The sequence below is a fragment of the Chaetodon auriga genome, chromosome 17 (assembly GCF_051107435.1).
Source record: "Chaetodon auriga isolate fChaAug3 chromosome 17, fChaAug3.hap1, whole genome shotgun sequence".
In the NCBI taxonomy this organism is placed as follows: domain Eukaryota; kingdom Metazoa; phylum Chordata; class Actinopteri; order Chaetodontiformes; family Chaetodontidae; genus Chaetodon; species Chaetodon auriga.
In genome coordinates this window covers 2,142,599-2,166,779 of record NC_135090.1, presented here as the reverse complement: position 1 = coordinate 2,166,779, position 24,181 = coordinate 2,142,599, and the positions used below count along the sequence as shown (strand labels likewise).

The 24,181-nt window shown below is 41.5% G+C and overlaps 1 protein-coding gene across 3 annotated transcripts; it reads left to right on the top strand.

The window, feature by feature from the left end:
* The first annotated feature begins 370 nt into the window (after window positions 1-370).
* smad10a (SMAD family member 10a) lies at window positions 371-22,835 on the top strand. 3 transcript variants are annotated; one of them, XM_076754340.1, is made up of 13 exons: window positions 371-708; window positions 3,663-3,738; window positions 11,149-11,389; window positions 14,637-14,811; window positions 15,033-15,056; window positions 15,340-15,552; window positions 15,866-16,123; window positions 16,598-16,699; window positions 17,345-17,398; window positions 18,715-18,898; window positions 19,460-19,628; window positions 19,939-20,077; window positions 22,495-22,835. In XM_076754340.1, exons 1-13 carry the CDS (start codon window positions 705-707, stop codon window positions 22,704-22,706), a joined length of 1,851 nt encoding a protein of 616 aa, XP_076610455.1. In that variant the 5' UTR covers window positions 371-704; the 3' UTR covers window positions 22,707-22,835. The 3 variants fall into 3 exon arrangements, with proteins under 3 accessions (XP_076610455.1, XP_076610456.1, XP_076610454.1); XM_076754341.1 differs by having other exon boundaries at window positions 11,146-11,389; window positions 16,601-16,699; XM_076754339.1 differs by having other exon boundaries at window positions 11,146-11,389.
* Window positions 22,836-24,181: the final 1,346 nt, after the last annotated feature.

Sequence of the window (24,181 nt, the reverse complement as noted above, 5' to 3'; positions counted from 1 at the left end):
CTAAATCACAGAATCGGTCAGAGTTTTCTTAACTATGTTAACTCGGACCATGGAAGGATTGCTCAAATAACAATTGCAGTTCGTGTTCGTGTGTGTATGTACATGTGTGCGCGCGCGCACGTGTCTGTGTGTGTTGGGAGGCGGGGGGGGGGGGGGGGCGGTCGAGGGCGGGGGGCGCTAATCTCAGCGGCGCCACCTTAAAAAAACAGTCTCGCGGACCTGTCAATCTAGACGAACCAGACAGACTCTGGCTCGCGGCCCTACTGTGAGACCTGCTACGTGATTGGCCGAGAGCAGTAGCCCCTATGAGACCTGACCGCCTATTGGCTTCAGCATGTCGAGACACTGACGCGCACGACGTCTCTCCTCTATTGTTATTATGGCGTGCGCGAGAGGAACGGACAGGATGCATGAAGAGACAGTGAGGCTGATAAAAGGATAACGTTAAAACAGCCGAGAAACATCAAGCTAGGTTGTACAACATTTAAGAAATAAACATTAGCTCATTTCATTTCAGGGATCCTCAAAGCCATCACGCCTGTAAATACAGAGCGACACGCAGGGTTAATACAAAGGAGTATAAACACAAATAGCAGCTCTGGTCAGCACATACAGCACGTAGAGCTATCTGAGTACAACACTTAAAGCAATTGTAGGATAGCTCCGCGATCTTTCTGTCCAAGTTCTTCTCTCCACTCCGGCCGATGTGTAAGTAGAAACAATTTATCTCAACCTTTTCTTTCTCCTCTCGCCAGTATCGCAACCAGACCAAATAACCGCGAATATGAGGAGAAGTCAGTCAGGTTAGCGTGCTAAATTGTTCCTTACTGTAACCTGTTTTCATTCGCACCAAATACTGTTCTCCCGCCTCAGTCTTTCTGTGTTACTGTTCAGACTGGCCGATATTGTACTCTGCGTTCCGGTTTTTCCTTTCGAAGAGCTCACGTTTCCTATTTTCTTCTCTTCGTTAAACTTCAAGCAGACAGATAAAATTGCCCGCATAGAAATTCATTCGGTGTATTACATGTGCTCAGGTATTAGACGAGCTGCTTCTTTAACATGTTGAGACGGCAGACTTCGTGACGCATGTTAGCCGATACGGGATGTCAGTGAAGTGAATGTATGGCCTGGAAACTGCTCAGGTTTTATCACACTGATAGGGAACAGTCTGCTCTCCTGACAAATCACACTGAGTTTTCATGTTAATGTGGTTTCCTCCGGGGAAAGAATTGGGTTTAGACGTTGGGGCCTGTATGATGAACAGTATGTTAAGAGGAGACACGTACGGAAGGTGTGGTGTGTGTGTGTGTGTGTGTGTGTGTGTGAGAGAGAGAGAGAGAGAGAGAGAGAGAGAGAGAGAGAGATGGGGTGTATGTATCAACAGTTACCTGTGACTGTCAGCTCAGAGGCTGCTTACATGCTGTGGAAGTTATCCTGCTATCATAAACTAAATGGTTTAGGCACAATTCAAAAGTAACATTTACTGATCTCACTGTTTGGTTGTGAATGTAAATCTTAGTATTGACTCTGCTCAGAGAAAGCTTAAATGTTCAAATATGCTGTTTCAGAGATGTGTGTATTTTAAATGTATGTTCGGCTGTGATAACTGAAGGTGCAAAGTACCTAAGTACACTTATTCACATATTCTAAAGAGTTTTGAAGTATGTATTTCCATTTTGTGCTACATTACAATTGAGCTCAGTTACATTTCAGATTGTAATGTTCATTTGACAGCTGTAGGTACTAAGTATATGGACTGTAAGTATATGGACTGCAAATAATGATTATTTTCATTAGCAATTAAACTGCCAATCATTTTTTTGATGAATCATTTTGTTCTCAAAATTTTAGAAAACAATAACACAAATGCTCACCTCAAGTTCCCAGAGCTCAAGGTGTCCACAAATTGCTTGTTTTGCCTGACCAACAGTCCACAACCCAAAGACAATGCACTAACTATCAGTGATGATTAGGAGAACCTCCATATATTCATGTTTAACAAGCGGAAATCAGTATATTTTGAGCATTTTTGTTTAAAATGCTTAAATTGACTTCAGGGATTGATTATCAAAAGTGATTATCAAAAGACAAATTGTTTGCGCTCTGTTTAGTTACTTTGCAGATTAAGATTTGACATACGAAACAAAGGAATAGCTTCCTAAATTTGATTGTTTATTTATAGATTAAACCCCCCCTGCATTTAATGATGTAGTTGAAATCAGAGAAGAAGACCATTAAGGGGAATTTCCTTTATATTTCAACATATTTCCGATAGATATTGTCCTTATGGTTCTATGAGTATGCAAACATTTCACTCTGTTGTAGAGATTCAGGTGCAGGAGGACTCACTCAAAACAACATACGTTGGGGAAAGCTGCATAATGTTATCACAGCTTTCCAAAGTAAACCATTAATCATTTCAAAAAAATTTCTCTGATTTTGACCAAAAGTAAATGCAGAAAGCAGCACACTGAAATAGCCATGTTGGATAACTGAATAGGGATCTAACATGTACAGGATCTACAGGTCTTACTCTTTGCAGCAAAAGTTGTCCTCCTCACCCAGCATAGAGCAATGTGTGCATGACACCACCAGCATCCTAATGTCCATTATTTTTCTGCCTCCATTCTTCAGTGTCTCCTCTTCATTTGATTTATCTCCTCTCTGTGTACCCCAGTTCAAATAAATACAGTTGGCCATCACAATGAAATGATTTTCTGCCACTGCATTTAGCTTTTTGAGTTTCCTGAGAGGATAGGATAACTACAGTGAAAGTCAGCCTCACACATGTAAACAAACCGGTGTGCACAGATGAGTCTGCCAGGTGATTAGGTCAGCCGGCAAGTTGCCCCAGATGTAGATCCCTGTGAAGTTGGCCAATAATGGCTCCAGGGTATTACCTCCAAAGGGTGGAAAGTTAGCGTGATTCAAAGAGCAACAATTGCCACATTTATGGGAAAAAGAGCAGATTGAAATTGACTTACTATTTCCATTATAATGCTGATTATATGTTAAGGAGTCTTTAACTAAAATCCTATACTGTAATATCTTTATTAAGATAAAACCCTTAAAGGGCCATTCAGCATAACAAGTACTGTTATGTTTGTTGCTTTAGGTAAATGTTGCTGATAATACTGATGCACATTTAGTTGTAGGGACAAACCACCATTTTTACACATGAAGTTCAGTTTACTTGTCATGAGAATTATTACTCAGACTCTCAAAAAAACTGTTAGAGATTCTATATGTCTGGAAGACCTTTCCAAAGTCTGAGAAAAACCTGAACGATGTCATCAAGGTTATTTCAATTTGGGCTTACAGACGACCAACGTGTAAGTGAAAGACTGTGTCACAAACTGGGGCTATGACGTTTTAAAGACATGGATGTTTACCTGGCAGTGAGGGTCTAAAGAAAGATGCTCATCTGTTTTCAGTATGTGAAATTGCTAGAGTCAGTGTTTTTGGAGCTTGACCATCTTAAATTGCTGGAGTTAACTTTTTGAATGACAGATTTTTATTTATTGAGTATTCCTCCGGTATTGTAACTTTTACTTTAGTTAGGGATCTAATGCTTCTTCTACAACTGATAATCTTTAATAACTGTTGGATTTGCTCATTTACCTGCCATCCACTAACGCATGGTCTCCCTGCTGTACTAACAGGGACTGATTCAGAACTGGGCCATCATGATGCCAGTGAACTTTCTGGTCACTCATTGGCTGATCAGCTTAATACCAGGTAAGCAAGACAACAACCATGTTTGACACCAATACCAAGTGTTTTGACTCTCATTGACTCTAATGCTGTCATATTACTAAAACTAGTGGCAAGGTTGCTAATATGCCTTATACATCAACTCAGTGAGCTGTGGTTCCCTAACAGAGTTAAACAGGGTTTTGATACTGCTTGGCTGTGGCTTGAGACTGTGGACATGGGTTTCTATAATAATACTCACATCTAGAGAATTATTATATAATATAATTGGTATTTCTGTGGACTTGTGGGCCCTGCAATCAGCTCACATTCACTCATGGTCTGTGTCAGCGAAACTGACATCAAATAGACATCAAGTTAAAGGAGTGGGAAGCAGAAATTATATTTTATTGCTGGATGGATGGATGGATGGATGGATGGATGGATGGACAGTTTCACCCCATACTTTTATCTCTCTCAGCAGATGGAGTTGACCAGTTGTCAAGTATTTATAGATATTCATGAGCATTTGACTTCTTTTCCAGTCTGGCTTAAAAATGAAATTGAAAGTTCATGTGGCTTTTTATTTCCATTTTGAAAATGGCAGAGAATGTGCATTTTAAACTTTAAAATGAACTTTAAAATTGTAATTTCAGTGTTTCCTGTGTGGGATGTAACATCTGAATGACTGAAATGAACTAACCAAAGCATACCATTCTGATGCTCTGGTGTCTGGCCAACTGCCTGATATAAGCAAATGCTGTCTGAACTTGTTTTCCAAGGGGGTTGCTTAAATATAAATGGAAAGCAGTCTGATTACATGTTTGACTTGATTTCTACCCATCCAGGGACACTATAGATGAAATATGAAATGTCATTCATTTACCATCCAGTTTCAAATCAAATCAAGTTTATATTTGAAGCACATTTAAAACAACCAGGGTAGACCAAAGTGCTGTACAATAAGATAGCATTGATAAAATAAAATAACATGACATGGTAAAAGCAAAAAAAAAAAAAAAGATTCTCAAAAGCCTGAGAAGACATGTGGATCTTAAGTTTAGCCATAAAAATGTCTACAAAGGAGGAATGCTTAATTGAAAATGGTAAACAGTTTCAGAGCTTTTTAGATTAGATTACATTAGATTCAACTTTATTGTCGTCAGAGTGCAACACAAAGACAACGAAATGCAGTTTAGCAGCTTTGTCTTTTTTTTGCAAGTTTACTAGCAGAAAATTGCAAGTGATCTAGGCCTGCATGTCCTCAAACATACTCAAAGTTTAGTGAACATATTGGTTTCATCTGGCTTGATTGAGAAATGTAACTGGGTATCATCTGCATAGCAAACAAAATTTTGGGAGTTTTTCCTGATAATGTTGCCTAAAGGAAACATATGTAGGCTGAATAGAATTGGTCCAAGCACAGAACCTCATTGAATTCTGTAACTAACATTGCGCAAGTGGAGGAATCATCATTAACATGTTCATACATACTGATATCAATCAGAACTTAAACCTGCATAGTGCAGTTCCTTCTATGCCAGTTAAATGCTCCAGGCTCTGTTAAAGGATGTGATGGCCTATGCAGCAGCAAGATCTAACAAGACAAGTACAGAGACAAGTCCTTTGTCTGATGCAATTAGAAGTTCATTTGTAACTTTAACCAGTGCTATCTCTGTGCTATGATACACTCTAAATACTAACTGGAAATCCTCAAACTATTGTTATGTAGAAAGTCACACAACTGATGTAAGAAGCCTTGTTTGGATGAGGTCTAAGAGACAGGTTGATGGTTTAGATGAAGAAATTGTTGAAGTTAGTTGGTGAATGTTGACAAAAGAAAAGCAGTCAATATATATCATGTTTAACAGCTGCTTCTAAGGTTCCTGTGTTTGAAAACAAAATGGTACCTGTTGTGGGGAGGAGGTGAGGAATTTTGCCTCTAGTAGAATTTCATGATTAAAGAAGCTCATGTCATCACTACTGAGGGCTAAAGGGATACATGGTTCAATAGAATTATGACTGTCAGCCTGGCCACAGTGCTGAAAAGAAACCTGGGGTTGCTATTTTCCTCTATTATTAGGCTGAATAATAGGCTGCCCTTGCACTGTGGAGGGCCTTCCTGTAAGTTTTAAGACTGTCTTGCCAGGCTGAAGGAAATTCTTCCATATTGGTGGAGTGCCATTTCATTTCATGTTTTCACAATGTTTGTGTTCATTTGTGGATTTGGGGGGTATACCATTGAGCTAACCTTCTCTCATTTATTATGTTCTTTTTTTAGAGGTGCAGTAGAGTCGAGTGTCATATGCAGTCAACCAGCAGCACTGTCAACAAGATGATGGATTTATAAGCATAGGATTCCTGTTATATTGAGACATGGCATTGAATTCAATGCTGATGGAACCACTTCTTTAAATTCAGCCACATCACTGTCGGATAGATATCTAATGTAGGAATATTTGTCTAATGGTAGGAAGTCCCTTAATGGGAATTCAAAAGTTCTAAAACGGTGTTTCAATTAAAGAGGATAATGGGGAGAGACTATTGAATATTCAGTTTCAATGCGTATGTTAGAACAAGGTTCAGGGTTGGTTAAGACAGTGAGTGGGTTCTTGTACACTCTGACAGAAGCCAGTTTAATTTAATAATGAGATAAACACAGTATTAAGGCTGTTATTATCAACTGCAACATGAATATTAAATCACCCACTGTAATTACTTCATCTGTTTTAAAAACCACACTTGGGGTCAGAAGTCAGAAAAAAATTCAGAACATGGACTGGGAGAACGGTACACTATAACAATTGAAATTGGTTGTAGTATTTTCCAGATTTGGTGAGAAAAACTAAGAACAAGGCTTTCAAATGAATTATAAGTGAGTTTAGGTTTAGGGTTGATAGGCTTGAATCCAAAATGGCTGCAACTAATTTTCATTAGGTTTTTATATGGAACTCCTCTTCCGTTTACTTTTGATTTAAATCATTTAGGTGGTGGGGGGCAGACACAGTCCCATTGGAGTTTTAGATGGGTAACTGCTAATGGAAGTGCAGAGAAGCCTGTAGGACTGCAGCCTCACCTGGTCTCAACTCTGGGTTGTCATGGTTTTGGTTCACTAATAAACTCCAGAGCTGCTAATATTGGATGGATGCTTCCTGTCCAAATCAGACCAGGTCACTGGTGTCACTCAAAATAGAGCTGCCAATGACCAGAGTTCTTTTCTCCGTGGGTGCATCACTGAGTGTGAAAAACCTGCAAGAAATGTGAACTCATTGGTGATCAACTGTGGAATTCATCTTAGGGATATGTTTCCTTCAGACAATCACCTAGCTTCCCCTGAGTTTTCCTGGCTGCTCAGGAGGTACAGCTAGCTGCGGCTGCTAACTGCAGCAGCTAACGATTGAGTTTCCATGGAGCCAGGTCAATTCAGGCTTCCAATTCACTAAAACAAGAGGGAACAGAGCCATTAGCTAGACTACTGTTTAGGATGAGTAATACTGTGGGACCCAAAATAAGGCAGGTAGGAATAATGCTCAACGAACCCGTAGTTGCCGTAATGTGTGAGACTGTCTCTGATATAAGCAAGGGACACAGGCTCAATCTTACTTTGGACGGCAGAGCAAGAAGGAGGATGGAAGGGTCGAAGGAAGTCGGTGGAAGAACCGATTGAATGCTATCAGTTTGTGAAAAGTTTAGAAATTCATCACACATGACTGTGGTAAGCACAGGAGAGGCAGTAGCTCAGCAGGGTTAAGGACTGAATTAATAGTGTCAAATCATACACTGGGAGAGTGGGGATTTGTAGACACAATATCAGCAAAGTGTTTTGCCCTCAATGCGTTAACGGATTGCTGATAAATAACAAAACAGCTTCTCATTACGTCATATGAGACTTGAAGCCCTTTCTTCCATTTTCTCTATACTTTCCTACATAATCTCCTCAGAGCGCTGTTATCTTTGAGTCAGGGTTGAGTTGTAGTTTTAGGTTTCCTGATTTTTAGAGGGGCATCAGAGTTCAACATGTCTACACAAGTTGAGTTAAACTGGGTGATTAACTCCTCTGTGCTGAGGCAGGACGACCAGGCCTCTGTGAAGCAGAACAGGGAAGAAGCTATTTAAACATGAAAGACTTTGCTAGCTGTAGAAGGGTTTATTGTGCGGGGGTACGAGGCAGGTAAGTGAGGATTGGGAACAGTATGAAACATGGTGGAAAAGCTGATGAACATATGATCTGAGATCCCCATGTCCTCCACAGCCAAAGAGGGAATGATCAGAGCAAGCAAAAAGCTAGATCTAATTTGTGGCCATGATTATGGGTTGGGCCAGAAACAAGGTGCACAGAGTTAAAAGAGTCTGTAACACCAAGAAATTCAGTGAGTTTGACGAGAGATTAAAATTTTGTCATGATTTACAACTAGTGAAGATAAAAATCCACCCAGCCAAGGGAGTCGACATCAAGACTTCAAAACAGAGTACTCATTAGTACCAATGGGAGTGCAGTTACTGAAAATGATTTCTAAGCCACCCCCACGACCACTGGGATGAGAGGAGCTGTAGAAGTCAGAGTCAGGGGGACATACTTCCTAGAGCTGGCTGGGTTCACCAGGTTTCATCCAAGGTTCTGTCAAAATTAGAAAATCTAGTTGAGTAGATGAGATAAAAATCATTTAGAATGAAAGACTCAAATAATCGAGCAAGATATCTTGTTGAGAAGAGCCGGGTTGCACAGCGGGACAGGTGAAGAGGAAGCAGGGAAACCATGTTTTATGGAGGAGTTGTTTTTGTTTGCAGTTTTGCGACTGCCATGTGGACGAGACAACTTGTCTGTCATAATACTCTGCATGGGGAGACCAACAGCTGAGGGGGTTAGTGACAGGTGGGCCCAGCACAGCAAACACTCAGTCACTGTACAAAAGCATAATCTCAAGGGCTTTGTTTGAATGCTGCTTTCCTTCACTGTCTTGTGGCAGCTGGCATCCTTGTAAGAAGGTCAGAAGTACGGTGTGATCCAGTAAAACCTCCACATGGAAGAAATCAACATCTTGCTTGACTGTATTGTCCTCCATGCCATCAGATTTACTGAGGCTTTTGTGCCTGTTTTTCAGGTGCATGTGCCTCAGACACAAATGTTGGATTTATCATTCAGTCGCACTGGGCTGGAGTTGCAGTGTGCGTGTCATTTGTGTGAATGTTGGTGTGTCTCTCCTCAGTGCACTGAGATGACATTTTAACAGAGGATGATTATTGCTGGACACTAAAGTCGCAGACTTTGTGACTGTTTTGTGGGGAAAATTCTTGTGGCAATGAAGAGTGTATGGGGAGGTTTGCTTTGTGTTCATCAAGCCTGAATATGACTTCAACCATCAAAGGACTGTAAATGACTATGGGCTACAACTAAACACTTCTTTGTTTTGTTCAGGCCTTTAAGTGTGCATTTCATTGCATTTACCTCAGTATTAGGTCTTAGGTTGCTAAGAGGTTGTTAACTGCTGTTATTGAATGAACTAACCTAGAATTGAAACAAAGCCCTAAAAAAACAAGATGATTTTCTTTGCTGGCTTTGTTGGTGGACGTGCTTTTATTCAATGATTGGGCAATAAAAGGGGACAATTCTTCTAAAGTAAGGAAGTGACGGTTCTAGTGTAAATTTCATTTGGGAAATTATAGAGCTCCTCATCTGTTAGTTCTTTGTCTGACAATTGTTTTAATCTTGTAACTGTTGACATAACAGTTGAATAGGACTACTTGATTATACAGGTCTTCTATTTTGTTTGTTTTTGAATCCCACATCATGAGTCCCTGGAATTATTTTTGCACTTACTGTGTGGGACAGCAGGAAGACTACTGCAATACACTCTGTGTGTGTGTGTGTGTGTGTGTGTGTGTGTGTGTGTGTGTGTGTGTGTGAGTTAAAATAAAATCTCTATAGAGAAAGTGATGATTTCTTTAAGCTTCTCTTAAAGAAATTCCTTCTCCTCCTCCTTAACTCACAAACATTATAGATGAATTTTTGCTCATATTTGTGTTTCCATGTTTGTTTGTATGTGGACAATTCTAAATCAAGTTTACTATACAGTGAAGACAGCCACTGATTTAATTTCAGCACATGAGGAGATTTTTGTTTAATTAGTAACATCCTTTTTGCTGCTCTAAGCCCAGAAAAAGAGATTTGCCACTGGTGGCTTGATAAGTTCATGGAAGTGTCACTGAGTAGTGCAACAATACGTAACCGTGCTATGCAAAAGAATTTCTTCTTTGAAGGGACCATGGCTGTCCACATGAGCTCATAGAAATACATAACTGCAAGTAGAAAAAGAGGGATGACGCAGGTAAAGTGAGATGGCTTTTTAGGTCATGAGAAGATCTTTGACCCTTACTCACAATATCTGACAGGGTATGAAATCCTTTTGTTTTGCCATAGATGGCAGTCAATTGGTTTCCCCCCATTCTTAAGGAGTTAATTCCTTAAAATTTTAGCATGTGAATGCCTTTCAATTTCCTACTTAAATATTGTTTCTGTATTCCTCCAAATGTACATAGAATGGACAGCAATGGTCCCCAAATGTAGTGAGTTGACAGACCAGAAAACAATACTGTAATTTGGAAATGAAAATGGAATAATTTCCTTTTCATTTTCTGTATCAAAGGAATGTTTGATGATTTTTTTACTCACCATTTTGATGTGTCTGCAACAGTCATGGCCAGAGGCAGTTGTCTGTCTGTCCATCTGTCTGCCCCAATCCTCATGAACATGATTTCTCAGGAAGGAATAGGATTTTTTTCAAATTAGACACAAATGTGTACTTGCACTCAAGGATGTAACTGATTACATTTTAGCGGTCAAAGATCAAGTCACCATGGCCTCTGTCCAATTCTTGTCAACAAGATAACTCAGGAGCACCATGAAGGAGTTTCTTCAGAGTTGGCACAAGCTTTCGCTTGGACTCAAGAATGCACTGATTAGATTTTGGTAGTCAAAGGTCAAGGCCAGTGTATCCTCAACTGGTGAACTGACTGAGGTGGAGGTATACAAGGCTAATTCTATCTTAGAGGATGAAATGAAAGCAGTATGATAGTCCAAAACGTTGAGTCAACCTAAATTTCTGCCACACAGTCATCAGTTTTGCTTTGTGAAGAGTACATGTTTCAGAAGAGATAACTAGAGTCAAATTGGGAACATTCCTTCCTCCTTCACACAGTTGCCTATGTTGTAAATGCATGGAGCAGCCACTGATCCTGGGATGCACGAACTCATGTTGTGGAAACTTTGCCAATTTTGCCCAGAAAATCTTTCAAACCACATTTCCAGTACCACAAGATGTAGATCCAGACAATCTTCTTTGTCACTGAGAATCAATCTCTTACACCAGAGAAAGATTCAAGAGCCAGTATGAGTTGACCAGACTGGAAAATAGATGTTCATCAACCATAACAAGTGCCTTGTGTCTGTGGCAGCAGCATCATGTCAGTGAACCCTCCAAGCAGCAATGACGCCTGCCTCAGCATCGTCCACAGCCTCATGTGCCACCGGCAGGGCGGAGAGAACGAGGGCTTCGCCAAACGGGCCATTGAGAGCCTGGTGAAGAAACTGAAGGAGAAGAAGGACGAGCTGGACTCACTCATCACTGCCATCACCACCAACGGTGTCCATCCCAGCAAATGTGTCACCATCCAGAGGACGCTGGACGGACGGCTGCAGGTCAGTCTGCCTCTGACCTTCTGTGCATGATACAGCATGTTTGCATATTTCATGTCATTTAGTTTCACATTGTACTTTATTGTCAGGAATTCAGAATTTATACACCTGTAGGAATTCTACACTTTGATTTTGAATGTTGTGGCCACTGTTTCATTCAAATTTAATTTAATATTCATAATCAATTCACAGTTAATTGGACCTCTATCAGGTTTATAGTCAGGTCCATATTTCAGAATATTTGAATATTCACTTTCAAAAAAGAAAATTTGAAACTTTAGACCTATTAATGCATGGCATGCTTGTGTCATTTCATAATATATCCAGCAGGTGGCAACATGATAGATAGATAGATAGATAGATAGATAGATAGATAGATAGATAGATAGATAGATAGATAGATACTTTATTCATCCCCAAGGGAAGTTCACAATCAGATTCCATCAATCAGATACAGCACATTGGCATACAAGGTGATGGCACAAATCAGCTAAAATGTGAGATACAGCTGAAACCCAACCCAGAGCCTGAAGGCACTGTATAACATCTCATTTTCTCCCTCTCCCTGCGCTGTGGTCATTGATCATGTTTTAGGTGTGAAAGCTGTCAACAGGGCTGGGCAACATGCTGTATCATCATGCTAAGTTTTTGATATTGATCAATATCAATATTTATCAATTTGATAATGCTGCCACTTTGAAGAGTATCCTGACAATGGCCGAAGCCTGAAGAAATCAGAGAGGTCATTAGTCAAACTTTAGACTATAGTTTATTAACACACAAAATATAAATATTTGACTGTGCAAACATGGCTTGGCTTAAAATTTATTCTGTGATCAAAGAATAACGTCTAAATGTAAAGATTAGACTTGGAAAGCATGCTTTAGTCGTCCCTACCACTTGAAAAATCTGGCAGCAAAGAAGATACCATTTCAAGTTCTTATCTGCATTATCCCTGGGCTCCAGTATGTAATAATCATTTATGCCCCGTCATCTTTAGATCCAGCTTTCTCTTTCCACATCTTGTGCTGGACTCGTATAATTTAAGGCATCGTACAAGGCTCATCTTTCCAAATCCAGGCTTTCAGGAATAGATCCAGATGTTGACGATGAATGCAGTAGGTGTCATATTACTCTGCAATGTAAGTCAGATGTTTTTCCTTTTTCCAGAACTTTATACACATTGGGATGTTTTGTTTTGTTCCCAAATACTCAGCCTCAAATTATAGCCATGTCCACTGCTACCAATGTTTGGGAGTCCTAATGAAAGATTTGCTCTTAACTCATCTCTCATAGCAGACAGATCATGCCGTTACACTGGAACTCTGCCAAAAGTCCATCTATATCCCAGTGGCTTCAAGATGTCACGTTTCTTCTCAAACTTGAGAAAATAGAATATACATTGAGAGGCTCAAGGGAGATTTGTTTTACGCATGGCAGCTCCAAAACATTAAACCCACAGAGACACATCTGTAAACCATCTGTAAAAACCCTTTAACTATATAATAACCTGTATAAGAGTTCATATTTGTAAATAAATAAATAAATAAATAAATAAATAAAGCTAACTAGACACTGACATATGATAAGTCTGTCTGTGTGCAGTTTAGTTGGTAATGAGCAGCTGACGTTTGTGTGATACAGTATTTATGATTATGGTTTTCTGTGCTGGTTAGAACCATTTTAGCTGGACCTCAGTTCAGCACCATGGGCGGTACCTAAACCCCACTGACCATTCTCCCTGCAAGCTTAGGCCACATTCAGATCGACTTGAGTAGAAAAACCCCCACAGCCCTCTCGTTCATTTGAATGCCAGTCCATCGACGCAGTGGGATGCTAACGTGGACTCTGGCAAGAAAATGGAGGGTGAACAGGCTCACATTTAGTCAGACCACTACGTGCTATCACCTTGTATGTTCCTGGTTGATTACTTTGTGATGTGAGTGCTGTATTTCTACTGTTTACTTTGCGATTGCCACTGTGATAACTTGCCAGAGTTATAAAATCCTGTCTGCCATCATTATGGCCAGCTGTGCAGTGCTTTGGTGTCTGATAAACCTGAACTCATGGATGTGTTACCTCCTGGATCTTTTTTCATCTCATGTCCCCTTACCTTGATTTAACACAGGGCTATTTCTGGTCTGAATGGATGAATTTGAAAATGCATTCAAACATACACACAGGCAAATTTATTCCAAATACTGCAACGCTAGTGTTGTAATGGAATCTCAGCCCAGTGTTCATTATTTCTGCCAGACGTAAGCCTGGAGGGGATCACGTGTTTGGTTGTGTGTTTGCGTCTGTGCCCATCCGCTCTCGCATACCACTGGACCAATCAGCCTAATACTTTCTGTGCACATTTATGACTGCATGCTCAAGGACTTCTCTTGATTGTGATTACTCACAATTTTTGAAAAATTCTATTTTTTTGACTGCTCTATTTTACTGTGTACTGCCATTGACTATTGACTTCAGTTTGGAATCTTGTTTGTGGTAGGAACGACATAGCCAAAGACATTTCTGGCCATGGTTTAGGCTAAAAATAAAATTGTCTAGTCTGTTGCAGGCCACACATTGATGATATGAAATGAATAAATCCCCACTTTTGTCATCTTTGCTGCCATTTCGACTGTAAGGGTGCCGTGAAGGACAAATTACTGAGATTCAACTCTTCTTTGTTTGGGAGGAAGAGGCCTGGCAAGGATCTGCTCTCTACTGAGTGCACTCTTCAAGTTAACACTTTAACCTGACGGACTGGTGGGCCTGAGCTGAGATGAAGGAGCTCAGCAGCGTGGTTGTTTGTCCTTGTATCTTCCATTGTGATTCTATTGTCAGAACTTGTCAATATATGTAAAGTCAGTTCAGATGACTGAAAAAGAGCATCTTATTTTGAATATACCTTCCATGTCACATATAATTTTATATTATGCTCATTATATTTGGAACTGTTCCAATATCACAGCTCATGTTGTTGTATTCTGTCTTGGAAGAAAACTCACACAGCTCTTATGGTGTAGTTACTACTCAGTAAGTGACTGTGTAAACTGGTAATGTGATGGAATTTTCTTTTCGGGTCAGTCTACAAACCTGCATCCATCTCAGTCCCACCTCTGCTTCACACACACTGTGCAAATACTCAAGAAGCCTGCGTTGAGAAAAAAGCAAGCTCGTAATGAAAAGTGGGAGCAGATCGAGTGAGCCTGACAGAGGTCATATGAAGCGTTGTATTGACGCTGTACTCTCTCCTCAGGTGGCAGGGAGGAAAGGCTTTCCTCATGTCATTTATGCGCGGCTGTGGCGCTGGCCTGACCTCCACAAAAATGAACTCAAGCATGTCAAGTTCTGCCAGTACGCCTTTGACCTGAAGTATGACAATGTATGCGTCAATCCCTACCACTACGAGAGGGTGGTGTCACCAGGCATCGGTAGGTCAGCTTCATACTTCAACAGCTCTAATTAGGAGTTCACAGGTTTCACAATCTCTGTGCTAAACGTGTCTGATTGTATCGCTGACCAGTATTTGTAAACAAAGTTCCACAAACTTTAGAAAGCTCATGCTGTTGTAGCGAGGATGTTACCGGTGCTTCATTTTCTGTGTGATGTCAAATGAACTTGTCATTTGTTGTTTTTCTGTCTTCTTTGGCAGTTGGTCTCAGCCTTCAAAACACTGGTGAGTTCCTTTCTACAGCACCACATCGTGATTTTAAGGATACTGTTAACTTACTTTTATTAAACTTAGAATGTTAATGGCTTGAGCTCCAATTATATTTCATGAATGTCCACCAATAATACAGGTGGGCTGGCTGTATTCAAATTCTCTGATGACGTCATTTAGAGAGTTTGCTATCAGCTCTCTGTCCTACACTAGTATCACTGCCAAAGAGTGTTGCCTTTAGATGCAATACATTGCAGTGATTCTTCCACCTAACCTAACACCCCTCTGTCTCCCACAGCGGCACCAGGTGGACTGATCAAAGAGGAATACATCCATGACTGTATACAGATGGACCTCCCACCTGGCATGCCTCTGTCAGACCACCAAGCGGCCCTGAAGCTGCCTCCTCCAGACCATTACGGTCAGCCTTTGCCTCCCCCTCAGCTGTCTTCTGAGCCCCATGGACCCCCACCTGTCACCAGATATACTAACCTGCCTGTCTCACCCAAAGGTCAGCGCTTCATAATCTGATGTTTGTATTTATTATTGAACGGTTAACACTCTCCTTATCAGATGAGCATATTATGTTTGACCAGAGTGCATTATTTTGGACAGGGAACAAATAAATAGCTCGTGTGAGCTGCAGGAAGCTGCTCATGCTTTTATACTGAGGGGAAAGCTGAAAGCCTTTGGGACTCAAGTAAACTGACAAAACAAAACAATGAGCTGAAACCTGCTGACAGCTGGAGCTGTTTCATGTAGATTTCAAACACAAAGCAGATACTTGAAGTCAAGCCTGATGTATTCCTCTGTTCTCCTTCCAGTGTCCGGCTCTGGTGCCATGCTCCCACTACAAGGCAGTCATGGTGAAGGCCGTCTCCAAACTGCATCTCCACAGGCTCAAGTCATGACCCCAGCACCACGACCTCCGACTCCAACCCAACCTCATCCTCAGCAACAGGCTGCCCAGCAAGCCTCACAGCCGCCCCACCCACAGCAACCCTCCCTACCTCCTTCTCACTCACACGGACAGAATGGATACAGCAGCAATAAACACTCTCAGAGCCAGGCTGCCTTCCACAGTGAGCTCACACATATGCTATATGCATGTATCACATACATTCATGGATATTTTTCAACATCAGGAGTTTGTTTTGCTTTATGCAATCATGGTTGCGTTACACTACTTGTTGTCAGTGCTATTACATTAGGTATCGCAGCTTAAAACCTGCTCACTAAGGTTTTAGAGACTTCCAAATTGAAGTCTAAAGACTAAATTGTGTATATGTGTCAAGTTGTGCAAGAGACTGAAACATATTTGAAGATGATACGGAGTTATTCCCGGAGCGTATTTCTTTTTTCCAGCAGCAGAGTGCAAGCTCACAGCTCACATGTTAAATTGCATCTGCATCTTTTAACCAGTGTTAAGGTGTGATGAGATGACAGTGTAACGATCAATAATGCACTGAGGGGTTAAAGACCATTGTAAATTGTTGTATTGACCTTTGATGAACATTGCACATGTTCACATTGATCATTCTTTCCATGTAATTCAGCAGTTTGGACAGGCAGCAGTACAGCCTCCTACACTCCCATAGGACCCCAGCAGAACGGGCGTGGTCACCAACAGCCTCCCCTTCATCACCCAAACCATCACTGTAAGATATGCTTCAAAACCTGTCTTCTAAACAAAGGAATTCCACATCATATTCACTTTGTTTCTGGCATTCCCAGACTAAACAGCCATGTTCACACTGCTCCTCTGAAGTGTTTTTATATCAAAGATCTTTATGATGTCTTTCATTTTGTCTGTACAAAGTAGGCACATTCTAATTGTTTCTCTCAATGAGCTGACTGTATTTGTCCCAGGGAATGATTTGGTGGGAAATATTAACACAGGACACAGAGCCTGAACCTGATCAAACATGTAGTATGTAAAATTGAATTTACACCAGTGTTTTCAGGTGAGATAACTGACCGCTGATGAAGTGTGTGAGATAGATTTTTCTTTGTTTTGAAAGGCTCTGAACTACAACTACACAACTATGTTTTCGTATAATTTCATGTGCTGTGCTGTCTGCATTGGGAACAGGGTCTTTTCCTGATACTACCATGAGCAGTTACTGAAGTCTGAACTTTTTAAGTCCTACATGTACTATAGGGACATACATTTATTTCAAAGCTACACTGTCCCGTAATGTGTTGCATCAATGACCTAATGCAAAGATAAGACAAATAGCTTGGAAAGTACTGCTTTGTTGTTGTCTGCTTCAGACTAAGATTCTCATATCTCTATTTTTCAGGGTCTCAGCATCATGGCTCGACCACTTTCCCTCCATCTGTGTCCAATCATCCAGGTTAGAGATGATTCCAGTGTCACGAGTGATACCAAGACATTTCACTGTTAACTGATAAAATTCCCCCTGTTTTCCTGCAGTATTTTTGGACTGGCATTTAACTGTTGCTTCCTGTTGTTATAAGAATGAGGTATTTGTTCAGAAATGTGGTGCTGAACAGGGCTCAAGGTCTGAATATACTCCCAGATGAACGTGTACACAGACACCATGAATGTGTAGTTGTTCTGTGTTACGGCCGGCAAGGAAGGCAAGGACCCAAGATGCAGAGAGGAAACACGCACACAGTTTATTGAACGAAAAGTACAACACAAATCTCCAAAACGGGAAAATGCAGCTCAGGCAGAAGATAACCAAAAACCAATGCTGGAGGAAACTCAACAGCCAAACAGCAAGGGAACAAAAAACTCCACAGGGGGGATAATGCACTCAGGCAGACAGAACAAAAAACACCTCCACCGGAGGGAAACTCAGCTACCGCTGGTACAAGAACAAAAGATCACCGTCTAGGGGGAAAAGGGCTCTCAGGCCGGCACCAAAAAGACTTACACAAAAAACACACAGAAGGCAGTGAGACAGCTATCAATCTGGAGGAACGTGGCAGGGACGAGGAGATCTTGTCCGTGGCGAGACACAGGCGACAAGTGCAAGAATTATCTGGCACAGGAGTGTGGGGGAAGCCAGCTTAAAAAGGGGTTCTGATGAGCCCAGATTGGTGACAGGTGTGTCCAGCCGCCGCTCACCTCAGAGGAGACCGGCCCCGCCCCCGCCACGTTCCAGCCCTGGAGAGACACAGAGGCAAAATCAGAGCAGCCAGAACACAGCCATAACAGTTCTGTTTATACTACTTTCTGGAGTCTGCTTGGGAGGCACATTCAACACGTGCAGATGTATTCCATAGCTTGTTGTAGTGTTAGTTTTGTCTGCACAGAACCTTCCCAAACACCCTTCAATGACAACATTTATGTCACGTCTGACAGGTCCTCACCCAAATGTATAGTTTTAGGTTCAGTGAGTATGAACGCTTGTGTATTATATTGATTAACTGCCATCAGTATTTGCATCGGGTTGTCTACACCAGTTGCAGAATAATCATCGTGTTATCATGTCTCCTGTTTTGTATGGTTCTCTCTCAAAGAGGAGAATGACATACCCTGTAAAACTGAACATGAACTGTGATACAACCTAGGCCTCTAGTATCTGTTTGATAAATACACTGCATGTGTTAGGGTGGAGAATGTGTCACATCTGCAGTAAATCTGACCCAGACTTCTGAGAGCTGCCAGTCCGTCACACAGTTTGCTCTGTTTTCATTGCAGGACCAGAGTTTTGGTGCTCTATCTCCTACTTTGAAATGGATGTTCAGGTGGGTGAGATGTTCAAGGTGCCCTCCAGCTGCCCTGTAGTGACTGTGGATGGTTACGTTGACCCGTCAGGAGGTGATCGCTTCTGCCTCGGCCAGCTGAGTAACGTCCACCGCACAGATGCCAGTGAGAGAGCCAGGTGTGTGGATGAAGACAAACACTCCTCTGCTGTGCCTCTTTAATGGATTTAACATAGCGCATGTCTTTTTTTATGAGAAACACCTTAAATAGTGAAGTAAAGAGAAATAAGTAAGAAAATAGTATCATTTTTCAGCTTTTGAGTAAATCCAATGAAAGAAAGGTACTGCAAAACTACACTGTGCAGAAATACATTCTATTTCATTGCATTCACTTGACAACAGGGTACAGGTAACAGTCTCCCCCTCTTCCTAACCCACCTGATCAGCAGCACACCGCTGTCACCCCTCATCTGAAAAACCCTGTGTTCATCTCAGCAAAAAGTCTTCTCATTGGTGGAATGAACTGCCCTCTGAAGTCACTGCACATCTTCCACCACATGCTGAAAACTATTTTAAGCCCATACCTCTGCATCCTCTGCCATCACTTAAACATTTCATTTCTTTTCAAAAGGCAATGCCAAGTAAAATAAACAGCTGTCACTTTTTTTGCAGTAACTCAAGGGGACACAACTAATTGTTTCCACCTGTGTTCATCCTCATGTTTTCTTTGTGTGTTCCAGGTTACACATAGGTAAAGGTGTCCAGCTGGAGTGTCGTGGTGAGGGCGATGTGTGGATGCGCTGTATGAGTGACCACGCTGTGTTTGTGCAGAGTTATTACCTCGACAGAGAGGCAGGCCGAGCACCAGGTGATGCTGTGCACAAGATCTACCCCGGAGCCTACATCAAGGTCTGAATCACATTTTCTTCACACACACACACACACACACACACACACACATATATGTTCTCTATTTTTAGAGATTTATTGAACTATTTTGTTCACTTGAAAACACCACTGAGCAGCATTGAGCATATACATAGGTGGTATGACACACTGGCATTTAACCAATCAAATAAGTTACAACCATTGTTAGCTGCAAATTGCTAACTGAATGAACTGGATGAACTCTTGTAAAGTGTTGAAATGAAATTAGATTGCCCATCCAGCTGTGGCACTGTGCTGCTGTTGTAATGTAAGCTGCTCGTGTCTTGGTCAGGTGTTTGACCTACGGCAGTGCCACAGACAGATGCAGCAGCAGGCAGCGACGGCTCAGGCTGCAGCTGCTGCACAGGCAGCTGCTGTGGCAGGCAGTATTCCCGGTCCAGGCAGCGTTGGAGGCATCGCACCTGCAGTCAGTAAGTGTTGTTTAGACTTTGCTCATTTGACATTAACACCATACAGTGGGAGCTAGTTTAAAATGCAAAATGCGCAGTGAAGGGTTTCAAGGTTCAAGGTAGAATTTGTCATCATTCTGTCCATATACAATCCTCAGCATACAGGGTAGCAATATCACAGATATCAGACACAGATACAATAGCAAAGAGAAAACAATTACAAAGACGGCAAGGTACAGTAAAGAGTGGTCATTAAAACAAAAATGTCTTACATCTTCAATAAAAGCAGGTAAATAATTGAATCATATAACTCCCTGTAAGGATAGAGTGTTGGTAGGGGAGGGCACTCTGCATCTCTATGCAGCTTTGGGCAGCATTTGGATCTTTAACTGTGTATATATAGTCTTTATTTGCAATCTGTGCAGGGCTCTACACTAACTTTTCCACTGGTAGCACTGGTGCGACCAACTTTCTCGGTTGGTCGCACCAGCACATGATTTTCCTATGAACTGGGCACATGCCTTGTCATTGGCATAGGTTGGGTTCACATTCAGCCCGTTTTTTTTCATCAGTGCGATCTGGGATTTGAATTGTGTGAACGGGAGTTCCTCTTTCGCTATGTTATAGGCAGTGTTAAACTTAATGACCATTTTGTTCTCTTCTGTTGAGCGATTACTCTCATCCATCTGCTGAAAAAACGTCGGGAGGGGCTCAGTGTTTCGGGTGATGCATTGGTCCCGACAGGTCGTCTGATTCGGCACCTTTTGCTGGCTCTACCTAACCACCAGTCTCCTCCTCTCTCTCCTTATTTAGTTTTTGGAAAAAAATCAGCAATAGACCGCTTCATTTTTGAGAATAGCGAAACGCTCGTCTTGGTGTCTTGAAGTTCTGTGCGCTGCGCGTGTACGCGACGGCTTATGTGCACGCGACGGCGCTGTCTCAACAGGAGAGAGTGCAGGTGGAGGTGGCTGACTAAGCTAGTGAAAAAAAGGACAACTTTCAACCACAATGTCTAACACGGAGCAATAAAACTGATGCGCTCGCACGAACGCAACCAGATGAAATTCTTACTCGCAAACTCTGAAAAAAAGGTCGCATATGCGACCATTTTGGTCGCAGTCTCGAGCCCTGCTGTGGTATATGTTTTGGGATTTCTATGTTATATGTACTGTGTGCTGCTGCTGTCATGACCAGGACACTATGCAAAAGAGATTTGTTTTTGATGATACTGAGAGACCACTAAGGCCACAACCTAATGACAGCTCATGAATACTCAGGGTTTAAATTTCTCTTTTTCCTCTTCCCTCTACTCACACCACCAAAGACCAATTTTCCACTGGGGATGGAAATCCTATCTTTGTCCCTCTCACTTTTACAGTTTCAGTTTGAGATGATAATTCACTAAAAGACCATTAAGCCAGTGAGCGATATGACTGTCCAAACGGGAGAAGCTCTGACTTGATCAAAATCTTTAAAAGCTCAGCTGAGTCTTCTTCAGTTATCACTGTCCACTCACAGATTTAAAGCTTTACAAGCAGAAGTGATTTGAGGCCTTTTTTGCCCCAGATTTGCCCTCTCAGGCAACATGCAAGCTGCCCTTCCTTCTTGGTGGAGGCTGTTGGGGTGGAATCCAGCTCCTCTGTGTTTTCAGGTTCAAACAATCATTTAACTCTTTATATTTACAGATAAACCAGTGACAGACTGAGCTCTTTGTAGTAATGATAGAAATAAGATATTATTTATCAAGTCAAAGTTTCACTGTTGCTATCGGAAATGGTAGTTTGAGTTTTACATAACATAATAATAATTATCAGAAAGGATCAGGTTTCTAGAAAGGACGTTATCTGTCATCATTGGATTAGTGCTTTATAATGCAGCAATTTATGTGGCTCCTTTGGTATACTGATGGCATTATTAAAAGCACGATTACCAGTTTAATCATGATTTATTATTTGCTAGATGAAATAAATGTGTAGAAATGCTAGCCTTCTCTGTATGTTGTTGAACAACCTCTTACCTCTTTGCCCCCTGTTCTGAAACCAAACCTACATCCTTGTCCACCTCAGTCCAACTCACTTTTCAAACATTTCACAAAGCTTGTTTTGTATGTGATCGCTTACATTTTGCTTGTGAAATATCTGTTGAATTCACCACATGGGAAATGTCCATGCCCACGTGTAACTAAGGGAGGTCCACATCTAATAAACATGTTTGACATGTTAGAGGTAAGGGGTGACCGGAGCTTTTTAAAGTGTGTTGTTGTAGACATGATCAGTCGTCAGTCAGTGTATTGACTTCAGTAACAGTCGTTGTCTGAACAAACTTTTCTGTGTGATTTGACACGGAATGGCTGAATGGTACTGTGATGGAGCAGGGATCTGATAGTGAGCACCGTCACATATTGTCATTGCTCATTGTGCTCTCTTGTTCACTGACAGGTCTGTCTGCAGCGGCAGGGATTGGTGTGGATGACCTGAGGCGACTGTGTATCCTGCGGCTCAGTTTCGTGAAGGGATGGGGCCCCGATTACCCACGGCAGAGCATCAAACACACGCCCTGCTGGGTGGAGGTTCACCTGCACCGTGCTCTGCAGCTTCTGGATGAGGTGTTGCACACTATGCCTTTGGCAGACCCAGGGCCTGCTAACTGAGGACTAAGACCATGTTCAAATTCCAATCTGGATCCTATGAATGTGCACACAGACACGTTTGGATATTTTTGCTGCAGGCCAAATATGCTATCTAATTGATATACAAAGCAAATCAGTCAAAAACAAACAGAAAACATAAATGACCAATAACACATTGTGCTTGTAACAATCAATAGACATCACACTGTCTCACAGACACACAGACACACAGACACACAGACACACACACACACACACACACACACACACACACACACTCTCTCTCTCTAACCAAAAGGTCTGTAGCCACACAGACAGAAAAGTGCTGATGTCTTTGGGATTCTTCTGTTGCTTACTCTCTACAATCTAAACTCAAACACAAGAGAGGTGGATCTCTGAAGGTTAAGATTTTGAGTGTGTGTTCTGACCAATTTGTCTCTGTCCCAAAAGACATTTGTATGCACTGTAGAAATCCAGGGATGTGTTTCAAAAATCCAGTTCCTTTATATGCAATTTGGATTTCTTCTAATTGTAGAAGCGTTCTTCACATTCATTCATGGAATAAACACAGACAAATAAAAATCAGAAACGATTCAGCCGCAGAGGCTGAAACGCTCCAGACAGATAACTGCATACCTCTGGAACATGCTGCCAGTAGATCCTCAGTGAATACAGACAGCGATGCAGTTCTCTTTACGTCTTATCAGCAACAGAACTGATGTAAAAGTATGGATTAAGGAAACCAGTGTTACGTCATCTCTGTGCTTGTACTGTGCTCTTCACTGTATGTTGATCTAAACTCAAACGGTTAGCATTGATAGCTGGTTAGCCCTGTTATTACTCTCAGCTCAAGCTATATTATTTTTGTACCAAAAGACTAAAAAGCCAAAAACATTTAGCTTTAAAGTAGTGTTGTTGTTCTTTGTAATGAAACAGTGCTACCCTGTCTGTAACCAAATGGTTGGTGTAAATCGCCAAAGCCAGAATACCTCATAATGGCAGTGCAAAGTCACAGTTTAGTTTTCCACCTGAACCGCACACTCTTTCTTCATCGTTTGTGAGGGGCACCAAAACTAAGAGAAAGTGCTAACAATGACGCCCTCTGATAGGATCCTGACTACAACACTACGTTTAGTAAGCTTTGTATTTATTTAGGTTTATAATGTACTGTGCTGTAATGTGTACTGGCAGTGCTGGTTGACTGATACGTGTTGCTATGAAACATGAGTTACAGCAGAAAGTAACTTCTAATGTTTAATGAAAACAACCATTAGAGACTGAAACCTGAGTGCTTATGTTGTCAGACCAAACATCAGGCTCCAACCTGTGCCTTTCTGTTCTCTGGTCTGACCCGTTAGATATCATCTCTTCCAGTTTATTTGAACTCTGGCTTGTTGTCTCCATTACCTCCAGATCCGTGTGTTTAGCCATGAAAAAAGCCCCTGCCAGTCTGGGCGGGGGCTGTGTGGCACTCTGTCTCCTCTAACGTTCTCTGT